Source organism: Cetorhinus maximus, chromosome 13 (assembly GCF_964194155.1).
Source record: "Cetorhinus maximus chromosome 13, sCetMax3.hap1.1, whole genome shotgun sequence".
Taxonomy (NCBI): Eukaryota; Metazoa; Chordata; class Chondrichthyes; order Lamniformes; family Cetorhinidae; genus Cetorhinus; species Cetorhinus maximus.
The window spans coordinates 82,125,155-82,137,909 of NC_135891.1; the positions used below are offsets into that span (position 1 = coordinate 82,125,155).

The 12,755-nt window shown below is 46.2% G+C and overlaps 1 protein-coding gene across 1 annotated transcript in view; it reads right to left on the reverse strand.

Annotated features, from left to right (window-relative positions):
- Positions 1-251: 251 nt before the first annotated feature.
- LOC144689106 (arrestin domain-containing protein 5-like) overlaps positions 252-12,755 on the reverse strand; it is a 39,849-nt gene continuing 27,345 nt past the window's right edge. The window contains exon 3 of the mRNA XM_078556250.1: positions 252-734. Within this exon, the coding sequence (XP_078412376.1) occupies positions 252-734 (483 nt within the window). The remainder of the gene's footprint in view (positions 735-12,755) is intronic.

A 12,755-nucleotide genomic window follows, 5' to 3' on the forward strand; every position in this document is an offset into this window, starting at 1 on the left:
GCTCCAGCCTGTGGGCCAGGCTTGATGGACCAACTGGTCTTTTCCTGCCTGTCATTTTCATATGCCACCCACATCCATCATATAACATGACATAGCTGAAAATTGAAATAAAACATTTATTTAAAGAAAGATAGACATATTTGTTAGTTTGGATTTAGTAGTGTTTATATCTATCTAACACACAGTATAATGTTTCTGGTCCTGGGTTCCCCTATGAATTAAATTCAAGTTGGATATTCAAACTGCGAGTTCTAAAGAGAAATGTGCACTGGAGTTGTTCCAATCTTAATGGGAGCTGAGGCTGTTACTGAGATGTGATGTGCTGGGATGGGAATTGTCACTTGCAGCTGGTATGCGATTGATATAATCTTACACCTTGACATGTCACTGATAAACATTGGTTTAGGCAGCTGTAAGGATCCAAGGATTTTTGTGACCTGTCTTGGCGGAGCTTCAATCATTGCCTCCATCTTTTTCAGTTCACTCTTCTCAATGAACTCTCGGTAATGGTCACACAATGCCTCCTGAACGAATGCCTTATACTTGATCTCAGTGCCAATGGAGTAAGAGATTAGCCGGAGAAACCTCACTGTTCGGTTGTCTATTTCAGATGTGATGATGATGTCTTCTCCAGGGACGAATCCGCTCTTGTCCACTGTTATATTCATAGAAATCCCTGGGACCTTCCAGCACCAGTATGAGATCTCTTTCTCAGCTGTGAACAGCAGAGGGAGCTGGAGATAAAGGGAACAAATGGTATCACTGACTCTTGGAAAATAGAAAGGTAAAGTTTCAAATATTGAAATGGAAAATGCTGGAGGAACACTGCAGGTCAGTCAGCATCTGTTAGAGGGGTGCAACAGTTTAGATAGAGTTAGCTAAAGAGGCGTGGATAACACTCGTGTGGAGCATCAGATGGACCATTGCAGCTGAATTACCTGTTTCTGTGGCATATGGCCTATGTAGCTGTAAGATTAAGATGTTCCAGATGTCACTTCTGCATCAGACTTTCTTTTCTCTTTATCAATGTTGAATGGTCAGTCTTAGTTCAGTGACAGCAGGTTGTGGAGTCAAGGCCCATTCTAGAGACTTGAGCGCAAAATATAGACTCTTGAGTACAGACTAACCCCTAACTCAGCCATTACAATTATAAACCAGTAAGAGTAAACCCCTTCAGTGGATTGGAGGCAAAACTGGGAACCATAGAAACATAGAATGGTTACAGTACAGAAGGAGGTAATACAGCCCATTGTATCTGTGCTGGCCCTCTGAAAGAGCAATTCACCTATTGCCACTCTCATGCCTTTTCCCCATAGCCCTGCATATCTTTCCTTTTCAGATAAGGGTCCAATTCCCTTTTGAAAGCCATGATCGAACCTGCCTCCACCACACTTTCAGGCAGTGTATCCCAGATCCTAACCACTCGCTGTGTAAAAAGGTTTTTCCTCATGAAACTATTGCTTCTTTTGCTAATCAACTTAAACCTGTGCCCTCCGGTTCCTGATCCTTCCACCAATGGGAACAGTTTCTCCTTATCTACTCTGAATACCTCTATCAAATCTCCTCTCAACTTTCTCTTCTCTAAGGAGCACAGCCCCAGCTTCTCCAATCTATCCATGTAACTGAGGTTCCTCATCCCTGAAACCAGTTTTGTGAGTCCTTTTACACTCTCTCTAAAACCTTTACATTCTTTATAAAGTGTAGTGACCACAACTTGATGCAATACTCTAGTTGAGGCTAACTAGTGTTTTATACAGTTTTAACTGAAGAGGTCATACAGACTCAAAACATTAACTCTATTTCTCTCTCCACAGATGCTGTCAGACCTGCAGCATTTTATGTTTTTATTTCAGATTTCCAGCATCCGCAGTATTTTGTTTTTATTTTAACGTAACTTCCTTGCTTTTGAACTCTAGGGTCATATTTATTAAGCCCAGTATTCCGTATGCTTTATTAACCGCTCTTACAACCTGTCCTGCCACCTTCAATGATTTGTGCACTTTTACACCTAGGTCCCTCTGCTCCTGTGCCCTCTTTTGGAATTGTATCCTTCATTTTTTCTCTCTACATTCTTCCTACCAAAATGAATCACTTCACACTTCTCTGCATTAAATTTCATCTGTCAATTGCCTGCCCATTCCACCAACCTATGTCCCTTTGAAGTTCTACACTATCTTCCTCACAATTCACAATATTCAAGTTTTGTGTCATCCCCAAATTTCTAATTTGTGCTCGGTATACCAAGGTCTACATCATTAATGTCTATCAGGAAGAGGAGGGGTCCTAACACAGTCCCCTGGAGAACTCCCCTATAAATCTTCCTCCAGTCTGTAAGTTCATTATTGCTCTCTGTTTCCTGTCACGCAGCCAATTTCGTATCCATGTTATTACTGTCCCTTTTATCTCATGAGCTCTAACTTTGCTCAAAAGTCGGTTGTGCCGGACTTTGTCAAATGCCTTTTGGAAATCCATGTACACCACATCAACCACATTACCCTCATCAACCTTCTTTGTTACCTCATCTGAAAAACTCAAGCAAGTCAGTTCTGAGCAAATCCCGGAGTCAGATGTGTATTGTCAGCTATGCTAGTAATAGTTTATGTTGGGGAAGGAAACAGTTAACTCACAAGTAGTTCTATTGCTAATTATCTGTTAACAACCTAAGTACCCACTTGGATGTATAAAAAGGAAAAGATGCTTTATTGACTCCTCGAATCGCATTTTAATTTGATGTTGTAAGTTTCCTTTGAGATTAGTTTTTCCTTATGCATTACCCCTTTAAGAGGCTGCTTCTTACTTTGTCCCTTGTTTTCTTTAATTTAGTTTATTTGGTTACTCAAAAGAGTAAAAGGGAAAACAGGTGAGACAAGTTCTCTCTGTAGAGAGTTTTATGCATTCAGGAAAGAAGTAAAACTCTGCTGCTGGTAGAAGTCTTTTTCTTTGCTGTCTGGAGAAAGAGAGAACTTTATGCACTCTAAAAAGAAGTAAAACTGATAGAAGAAGTCTTTCTTTGTTTTGCTTCAAGATTCAAGAACTACAAGCATAACAACTACTGGGAGCTGGGTACATCCTAGCAACTCCTTGAATTGCTTGTTGAAGCAATTCTGAAGTAACAGCTGGAATCCTAATTGCTGCTGCTGCCTTCAGCCTCCTTGCTTTCCTGAACCTGCTCCCTAGCCTGTTGCCTTCACTGGGGTCCCAGGAGCCTGAGAGGCCTACGGGCCTAGGAGGTGGGAGAGGGGAGCCAGAGACAGGAAGACATGGAGAGGGACTACAGCATCTTCAAGGGGAAAAAACAGGACATTAACCTTAACATCAAGAGGTGGGTGCTTGAATATTTGGTGGATTGTGAGCATGGGGAAGAGAAGAAGAAAACACCATGCAAAAACTCAGGGAGGGGGCCTGTGATAGGATCCTGCCTCCCCCCACTCCCCCCCTCCCCTGGCGCCTTTGGTGCCTAAGTCTGGGTAGCTAGTGCTGCCCAGCGAAGAAAGAAGCTAAAACATCTGAACTCTGTGTGGAGGAATGTACCTGGCAGCATTAGCTGCCAGGAGAAAACATTCCCCACCCCACCCAGGGGGAAAGACCTTCCCACCTTTTTCCCCACACACCCCTCCCTCCAATAACACTGTTTATATATGAGAAAACTTTGGGGTGGGTGTAGCTCTAGGCAAAATGGCGACACCATCTTCACCAGTGGCGGGGCCATTCAGGTCATATGCAGGGGTAGCTGCCTACTCATCCCCTGCACCTGCAACTCCTGTGGCCTCATTGCCATTTAAATTACTAACCAAGAGCCTTGGGTAAAGAGCTACACCCACCCCATCATGACAATAGAGGAGTGCAAAAAAGCCATGGCTGGGGTTGTCGGCCCCTCAGCCATCGTTGCCGCTTCCTGGATGTATGGCAAAGCAGTCTTCTTTCTGAGAACCAAGTGGGCGGTGCACCTGGCCCTGGCCAGGGGGCTCACCATGGGTGGGACATTCCTGCCTGTAGACCCTCTTGCGGCTGCCGTGCAGAGCGTCATCCTTTCTAATGTCCCACCCTTTGTACCCGGTGAGCTCCTTCTCCCCCGCTTACATCATCTTGGGGACCTAACCTCCCTGAGATGATGTAAGCGGGGGAGAAGGAGCTCACCGGTAAGGTCTGGGGTTGTGCTGATCCGGCTTGGCCATGGGGAGGACAGCCTGTGACGCATATACTCTTACCGACGCAAGGCATTTGTAAACATGGCCCGGGAGGAGGTACTGGAGGGCAGGTTCCTCGTGGAACATGACGAGACCAATTACATGGTCTTTTGGTTGGCGGATGGGGTGCGGTGCCAGGCCTGTAAGGAGGTGGGGCACGTGTGGAAGCATTGTCCTGTCTTCAAGGGTGCCAAAGTCACTGAGGTGGCCATGGCTGGCACTGCCCCCACCTGTCTCCCCTTGGAGAACAACCCCAGGCCCCCACTGGAGGGTCTGTAACGGTGGTCACGCCTACCAAGACCACTGGTGGGGTGGGAGGGTGGGGGGAGGGGAGTGAGAGGCCACCCATCCAAAGGAAAAAATAAGAGCCAGGAGAGCCCTCAGCCCCTGGAGGAACCCAAAATCAGCCCTCAGCCTGAGTTTGGAAAGGTTCCGCCCCCTCCCGAGCCCAACCCTGGGCCCGACATACCAGTGTGGGGCCCAGACGTATGCCCAGGACTCGTCGCAACAGCATGGGAACATTCGTGTGCCCCTGAATCCTTTGTCCTCCTAGAGAAAATGGCTATACTGAAACCTCAGAGGTCAAAGCAATGGGTAGGGGTCCCTGGTAGTGCAGACAGTTCCCCAGCCTCTTCCCAGGAAGCGGCACCACCCCTTGAAAGGGGAGGACCTTGTGTCTGGTGGGGTGAAGAGTGATTTCTCTTCTCCCCCAGCCCCCCACTTCCTGGGTAGTCCTCTCCCTGCCCTCTAAAAAGGTCAGAAAGTACTGATATGCCCATCGGGTCAGGAGTCAAGGTAGATGTGGCCCCTGTTGGGGTTCTTCCTCAGACCTCTTGCTGCCCTTAGATGCCGTTGGACCCACCTGGCGATTGCGGCAGCACCGCGCCCACTGGGTCGTGGGTGGGGGGGCAGGAGGAGGGTCCATTCATCTCGCCTCCATTGACTCAGGCGAGTGCATCGACCTCGGGCGTGGTGGGGGTGGGGGTGGGGGTGGGGGGCAGGCGTGGATTTCAACTGTACCCTCGAGGCCAGGGACTGACTCGGTGCCTCGTGCACTTGCTAGGTATGAGGAAGTTGAAGGACCTTACCGGGTCCTTCGACTTCGTGGACATCTGGTGACATCTCCAGTACCTTCACTTTCGTGAGGCCTGGAGTCAGAGAGTCCAGACTCGACCTGTGTTTCTAAGGCATGCGTGTCCTGCATTCCGTCGGCCTCTGTGCAGCAGGTGCCGTGTTTGGACCACCATCTGGTGTGGGCGGAACTTGTTCCGTTTTGTGCTCAGATGTGGTACATGTACTAATACTTTAACAACCTGCTGCTGGAGGATGAGCAGTTCCTGGACTCATTCTGTCGATTCTGGGTCGGCTGGAGAAGGAAGCGGGGAGGCTCCCCCCTCCTTGAGGCTATGGTGGGACGTGGGCGAGGCTCATGTCCATGTCTTCTGTCAGGAGTATGTGAGGGGCTCGACAAAGAGGCGGAAATTCAGGATCAAGGAGTTGGAGAAGGAGGTGCTCGACCTGGAGGCACGTCTCTGTTAGCCCGACGGGGACCCGGCCCTGCGGCTGGCATATGAGGAGGAGAAGGACGCGCTGGGACCTGCAACTCGCTGGGTCCCGTGGCATGTACGTGAGGTCACAGATCCAGTTCCTCCAGGACCTGGACCGCGGCTCCCCCTTCTTCTACTCACTGGAAAAAAGGCACGGGGTCCATCAGCAGCTCCTTGTACTGCTGGCCGACGATGGATCCCTTGCCTCAGATCCAGAAGGCATAAGGGCTCACGCCTGTGACTGTTACACCACCCTGTTCTCTTCGGATCCGTCCAGCGAGGATGCTCGTAGAGTTCTGTGGGAGGACCTGCCCCAGGTTGCCCGGAGGGCACCGGAAAGCTTGACTCTCCTACTGGTCTGGGGGAGCTGACCGACACCCTCAACAGCCTCTCTAGAGGCAAATCCCCAAGGCTGGATGGGCTGACTGTGGAGTTCTTCAGGGCATCCTGGGGAACAGCTATGCAGTGTTCCTGGGGGAGAGCATCGTGACCGGGGACGATGCCCCTCTCGTGGTGCAGGGCGGTCATTGCCCTGCTACCTAAGAGGGGGTGATCTCTGCCTCCATTAAGAACTGGCGCCCGGTCTCCCCTCTGTGCGGGAGCCCCGTACAACCATAGGATGTATTGCTTCGTGGACTCCCAAGACACCTGTGTTTTTGCGGTCTTGTGGAGTCTGTGGACCACATGTATGCTAGGCTGCACTCCCTCTTCAGTTACCTGAAAAACCTTTTACTTCTGTTTTGTTTGCACTTCAGCCCCTCGCTCCTGATCTACGGGCACCCGGTGCGGAGGGGGGCAGGGAGGGAGAAGGACCTCCTCATGAACCTGCTCCTGGGCCTGGCCAAGTTGGCCATCAACAGGTCCAGGCAGCGGGCGACCGAGGGGGTTGTCCAGCCCGACTGTCTGCCCCTCTTCCACGGCTGCATGTCCCTGGAGAGGGAGAAGGCAGTGTCTGCTAGCACCATCGAGGCCTTCCGTACCCGGTGGGCACTGTAGGGAATGGGATGCTTTATTGACCCCCTTAATCCCATTTTAATTTGATGATGTAAGTTTCCTTTGGGATGAGTTTTTCCTTTTGTAATACTACTTTAAGGGGCTGCTTCCTACTTTGTCCTTTGTTTTCTTTAACTTAGTTTATTTGATTACTCAAAAGAGTAAAAGGGAAAACAGGTGAGACAAGTTTCCTGAGTTTTATGTGTTAGAAATAAAACTCTATCTGAAGGAGTTCGTTTTGGTCTCGGTCTTTATTGCCTAATAGCTATTGGAGCTTAACAATGGTAGCAAAGGATGGTTGCTAATTGTAAGTGAAAAGATTGGAACCTAAGCTTTCTTCAGACCAAAGACTGTATTTGGAGTTAACTTTAAGAGCAGAGTCACTCAAAAATGGCTCAATCAAAATGTAGTGTCAGGGTATGAGTACCGTCTGATGTTTTCTGAGCGTCAACCATATGACCAATGGAAGAATGAAGTAACCATGTGCATACGGATTACGTCCTTGCCAAGGAAAAAACGGGGAATGGCCTTGGCACTTTCACTACCTTATGAAAGCAAAATAAGATGCAAAGTATTTTCAGAGTTGGAGATGAGCATTTGGACACAAATGAAGGTTTGGAAACATTATTAAATTTTATGAATAAGATCTATCAATAGGATGATTTATTATATGCTCATGAAGCGTGGTCAGATTTTGACAAATTTAAAAAGTTGGCGGATAGTTCCATGGAAGATTACATAATGGAATTCAGTAGACTATATGCAAGATCGGGGAATTTCCAGACGGAAATTTTGCAATCAGTTCTGGCATTTAAATTACTAGACAGTGCCAGAGTATCAAATATGGACAAGCTTCTAGTTTTGACAGGAGTTAAATTTGCAGAAAGATGCACAGATGTCAGAAGCTCTTAAAAAAAAATTCTGGCAGCGTTCATGGCGCAAATGGATCATTTGGCGGTAAGACAGAAAATGGAGGATACAATGTTAACGGGATGGTGAGATCGTCTAGAAACGAGACACCGGCATCTGTACAAAAGGAGAATTTTAATTAGAAACGATGAGGATAGAAACACCTTTGACAGTCAAGGCAGGAGAAAAGAATTGGGGAAATGCAATAAAATAATGAACCCAAGAAATGCCCATTCGGTGTTTTAGCTGCGATTCAAAATACAATTATGCAATGAACTGTCCTAAACAATACAATGTGTTCGGAATTAAACATGAGATAGAAGGCTCAAGAAGAAGGAGATATTGACCAAAGAGGGGGAATTGTATTAGTTACAAAAGGTTTCGGCCCGATGATGAATGTCTTGGTTGCAGAGTCCTTTGATTGTGCGATGTTAGAAAGTGGATGTACATTTACTGTGTGTGGAATAGACTGGTTAAAATGCTACCTGGACTCTTTAAATGACAAGGACAGGAATAAGGGTAAGGCTTTGTCTGCACTGGAGTGCTGTTTTGGGCTGCAGTAGAATGCTTCAGTTGGAGTTTGGTGACTTGAGGGAGTTCAGTGAGGAGGGAGAAGGCACTCCTTTCCTTTTCTGCCTTTCTTCAAAGAAGAGCGGCAACCTTGGTAAGTAGGACCTGGTGAGTAAATTAGAAAAGTGCAATATTTTTAAACAAGTTGCTATGTTTGGATTTAACTGAGAACCACTAGGAATAAGGGAAATTTAGGGCCAATCTAATATTCGATAATCCAAAGTAGAATAAAGTTAATGTAAATGAAGTGGAGTTAAGTCATGGCAGGGCAGCTGAGTCGAGTGGAATGCGTGTCCTGTAATGTGTGTGAAGTCACGGACGCTACTGGTGACTAGACGACCACGTGCAGGAAGTGCTGCCAGCTGCAGAAACTTGCTCCGAGTTTCAGAGCTTGAGAGGCGGCTGAAGTCACTGTGGCACATCCGCGAGGCTGAGAGCTACGTGGATAGCACGTTCAGAGAGGTAGTCACACCGCAGCTTAAGGGCCTGGAGACAGAGAATGTGACCACCAGGCAGTCCAAGAGAAGTAGACAGGTATTGCAGGAGTCCCCTGGGGTCCCGCTCACAAATCGGTTTTCCATTTTGGAAGCTGATGAGGGCACTGCTTCCCCAGAGGAGTGCAGTCAGAGCCAAGTTTGTGGCACCACGAGCAACTCGGCTGTACAGGAAGGGAGGAAGAATGGAACAACAATAGTGATAGGGAATTCATTGGTTAGGTTAGGGGAGTAGACAGGTGTTTCTGTGGCTGTAGACATGACTCCAGGGTGGTATGTTGCCTCCCTGGTGCCAGGGCCAAGGATGTCACAGAGCGGCTGCAGGACATTCTTCTGGGGAAGAGTGATCAGCCAGTGGTCGTGGTCCACATTGGTACCAATAACTTAGGTGAGAAGTGGTATGTGGTCCTACAATCAGAATTTAGGGAGCTAGGTAGAAAATTAGCAAGCAGGGCCTCCAAAGTAGTAATCTCTGGAGTACAGAAATAGGATAAGGCAGATAAATGTGTGGCTGGAAAGATGGTGCAGGAGGGAGGGCTTTAGATTCCTAGGACTGGCTCTGGGGGAGATGGTATCTGTACAAGCTGGATGGGTTGCACCTGAACAGAGCTGGGACTGAGTTCCTTGCGGGGTGCTTTGCCAGTGCTGTTGGGAGGGCTTTAAACTAACTTGGCAGGGGTATGGGAAACAAGAGAAAATTTTAGAGGAATATCGGTGCACACAAAATACTGGGAGGGACAGATAACACGAGTATAGAAAATAGTAAGTTAATAAGTAAAATAAGGCAAGGGAGAAAGTAACAAAATCTAAATCAAGGTTATTCTGCATGTATGTGAATGCACGGAGTATAGTAAATATATTTGAGGAGTTACAGGTGCAGATTGCCATTTGGAAATATGATGTTGTGGTGATAACAGAGACCTGGCTCAAGGATGGGCAGAACTAGGTGTTAAATATTCCCGGGTGCAAAGTGTTCAGAAGGATAGGAAAGGAGGAGGGGTGGCAGTATTGATTAAGGAGAGCATTGCAGTGCTGGAGAAAGAGGATGTCCCAGAGGGCTGAAGGACAGAATCAAGTTGGCTAGAGCTAAGGAACAAAAAGGGTGCAATTACATTGTTCGGTGTAGTCTGTAGACCACCAAGTAGTGAGAAGGATGTAGAAGAACAAATCTGCAGGGAAATTAGAGATGTAAGCATTGTAGAGTAGTTATAATGGGTGACTTTAATTACACAAATGTAGACTGGGACAGTGGTAGTGTGAAGGGCAGAGAAGGGGCAAAAATTCCTAGATTGTGCTCAGGAGAATTTTCTACAACAGTATGTGTAAATGAGGTGGGCCAAGTAGATCAAGGGTCAGTGGGGGAACATTTAGGAGACAGTGATCATTGTATTGTAAGTTTTAGGATGATAGAAAAGGACAACAGGAAGTCCAGAGTAAGAATAATTAACTGGACGAGAGCTGACTTCGATGGGCAAGAACGGAGCTGGGCCAACAGACTGGAATGAAAAATTGTCAGGAAAAACTGTAGCTGAACAATGAGCTACCTTCAAAAAAGAATTGGTTCGGGCACAGTTAAGGTATATTCCATCAAAAGGGAAAGGTAAGGCAAACAAATCCAGAGCTCCCTGGATGAAAAAGGCGATAAAGCAAAAGTGCGCTTGTATTAGCTAGAAAATACAATTGAGAACCAGGAGGAATACAGAAGTTTCAAAGGGGAGGCGAAAAAGCATATTGGAGAAGCAAAGAGGGATTGAGAAGATTGGCAGCCAACATAAAGGGGAATCCCAAGTCTTCTATAGGCATATAAATAGTAAAAGGGTGGTTAAAGGAGGAATAGGGCTGATTAGGGACCTAAAAGGGAATTTACACATGGATGAAGGGGCCATGGCTGAGGTATTAAACAAATACTTTGCATCCGCCTTTACCAAGGAGGGAGATGCTACCCAGGCCATGGTGACAGATGAGGAAACTCTTGTCACTAGAAGGGTTCAAAATTGATAAGGAGGAAATGTTGAATAGGCTGTTGGTACTTAAAGTTGACATGGCACTGGGACCGGATGAGATGCATCTAAGGATATTGAAGGAAGTGAGAGTAGAAATTGCAGGGGCACTAGCTATAATCTTTCAGTCTTCCCTAGACTTGGGTGGTGCCAGAGGAATGTAGAATTGTTCAAAAAAAGTTGTAAGGATAAGCCCAGCAATTACAGACCAGTCGGTTTAACTTTAGTGGTGAGGAAGATTCTAGAAACAATTATTCAGGATAGAATTAGTAGTCGCATAGAAAAGTATGAGTTGATAAGGAAGAGCCAGCTTGGTTTCCAAAGGGGAAATCGTGTTTAGCTAACTAGCTGGAGTTTTTTGAAGAGGTAACAGAAAAGGTGGATTGAGGGTAATGCTGTTGATGTGGTGTACAGGACTTTCAGAAGGCATTTGATACAGTGCCACACAACAGACTTGGGAAAAGTTATTGCTCATGGAATAAAAGGGACAGTAGCAACGTGGATACAAAATTGGCTGAAAATAGGAAGCAGAGGGTAATGGTCAATGGATATTTTTCAGGCTGGAGGAAGGTTTTTGTAGTGGAGTTCCCCAAGGTTCGATATTGGGACCCCTTGCTTTTCCTGATGTATATTAATTATCTAGATCTTGGTGTGCAGGGGACAATTTCAAAGTTTGTGGATGATATGAAACTTGGGAGTGTTATGAACTGTGAGGAGGATGGTGTGGAACTTCCAAAGGACATAGACAAGTTGGTGGAGTGGGCAGATAGGTGGCAGATGAAGTTCAATGCAGAGAAGTGTGAGGTGATGCATTTTGGTAAGAAGAACATTGACAGATGATATAAAGGATGAAATTTTGAAGGGGGTGCAGGATCAGAAAGACCTGGATCTATATGTGCATAAATCTTTGAAGGTGGCAGGACAGGTGGAGGGAGCAGTTAATAAAGCAAGAGCAGGGATGTTATGCTGAATTTATATAAGACACTTGTTAGATCTCAGCTGGAATATTGTGTACAGTTCTGGGCACCACACCATAGGAAGGATGTGAACACATTGGAGAGAGTGCAGAAGAGGTTTACAAGAATGGTTCCAGGGATGAGAAACTTCAGCTATGAAGATAAATTGGGACTATTTGGAGAGAAGGAGGCCAAGGGGAGATTTGATAGAGATGTTCAAAATCATGAGGGGGCTAGACAGAGTAGATGGCGAGAAGCTGTTCCTGCTTAGAAAAGGATCAAGAACGAGAGGACATGAATTTAAAGTGATTTGCAAAAGAAGACAATGTGACGTGAGAACTTTTTCTCTCAATGGGTGGTTCTGGTCTGCAATGCACTGCCTGGAAGTGTGGTGGAGGCGGGTTCAATCGAGGCATTCAAGAAGGCATTAGATGATTATTTGAATAGAAACAGTGTGTAGGGGTGTGGAGAAAAGACAGGGCAATGGCATCTAGGCCATAATGCTCATTTGGAGAGCCAGTGTAGACACGATGGGCCGAATAGCCTCATTCCGTGCTGTTAAAATTCTGTGATTCTGTGAATTTGAGAGTTCTACCAGTTTTGCATTTAGAGATGATAATACCCTAAAATCTTTAAAAAGGGTAGTGATTCCCTGTAAAGATAGCTGGAGTCAAACATTTCATCAGCATGGACGTAGTATCTAGCGAAATACCATCAGTGTTGAGCAGACCATTGATGAAGAACGTGCAAATAAAGCAGGACATGGAAAATGACAAGGACATTTTATTTGGGAAAACCTGTGGACTTACAATTTACACAATCTGTGCACTATTGTATTCCCTTAATGAAACCTAATTTTTCTACTAAGGAAATTAAAGAAGTGCTATTAGCACTATCAGGGGGTAGGAATTTACAGGACAAAAACAGTTGTGTTAAAATTGCATAGGCAGTTTGCCCACCTTACTTTGCAAAGATTAAAAATTTTGTTAAGGGATGGAGAGTACGCTAATCTTAAAGGAGATAAGCGAGTGATGTGATATATGTAAGAAATACAGAAGGACACCATCGCAGCCTATAGTGAGTCACCCTTAGCGAGGGA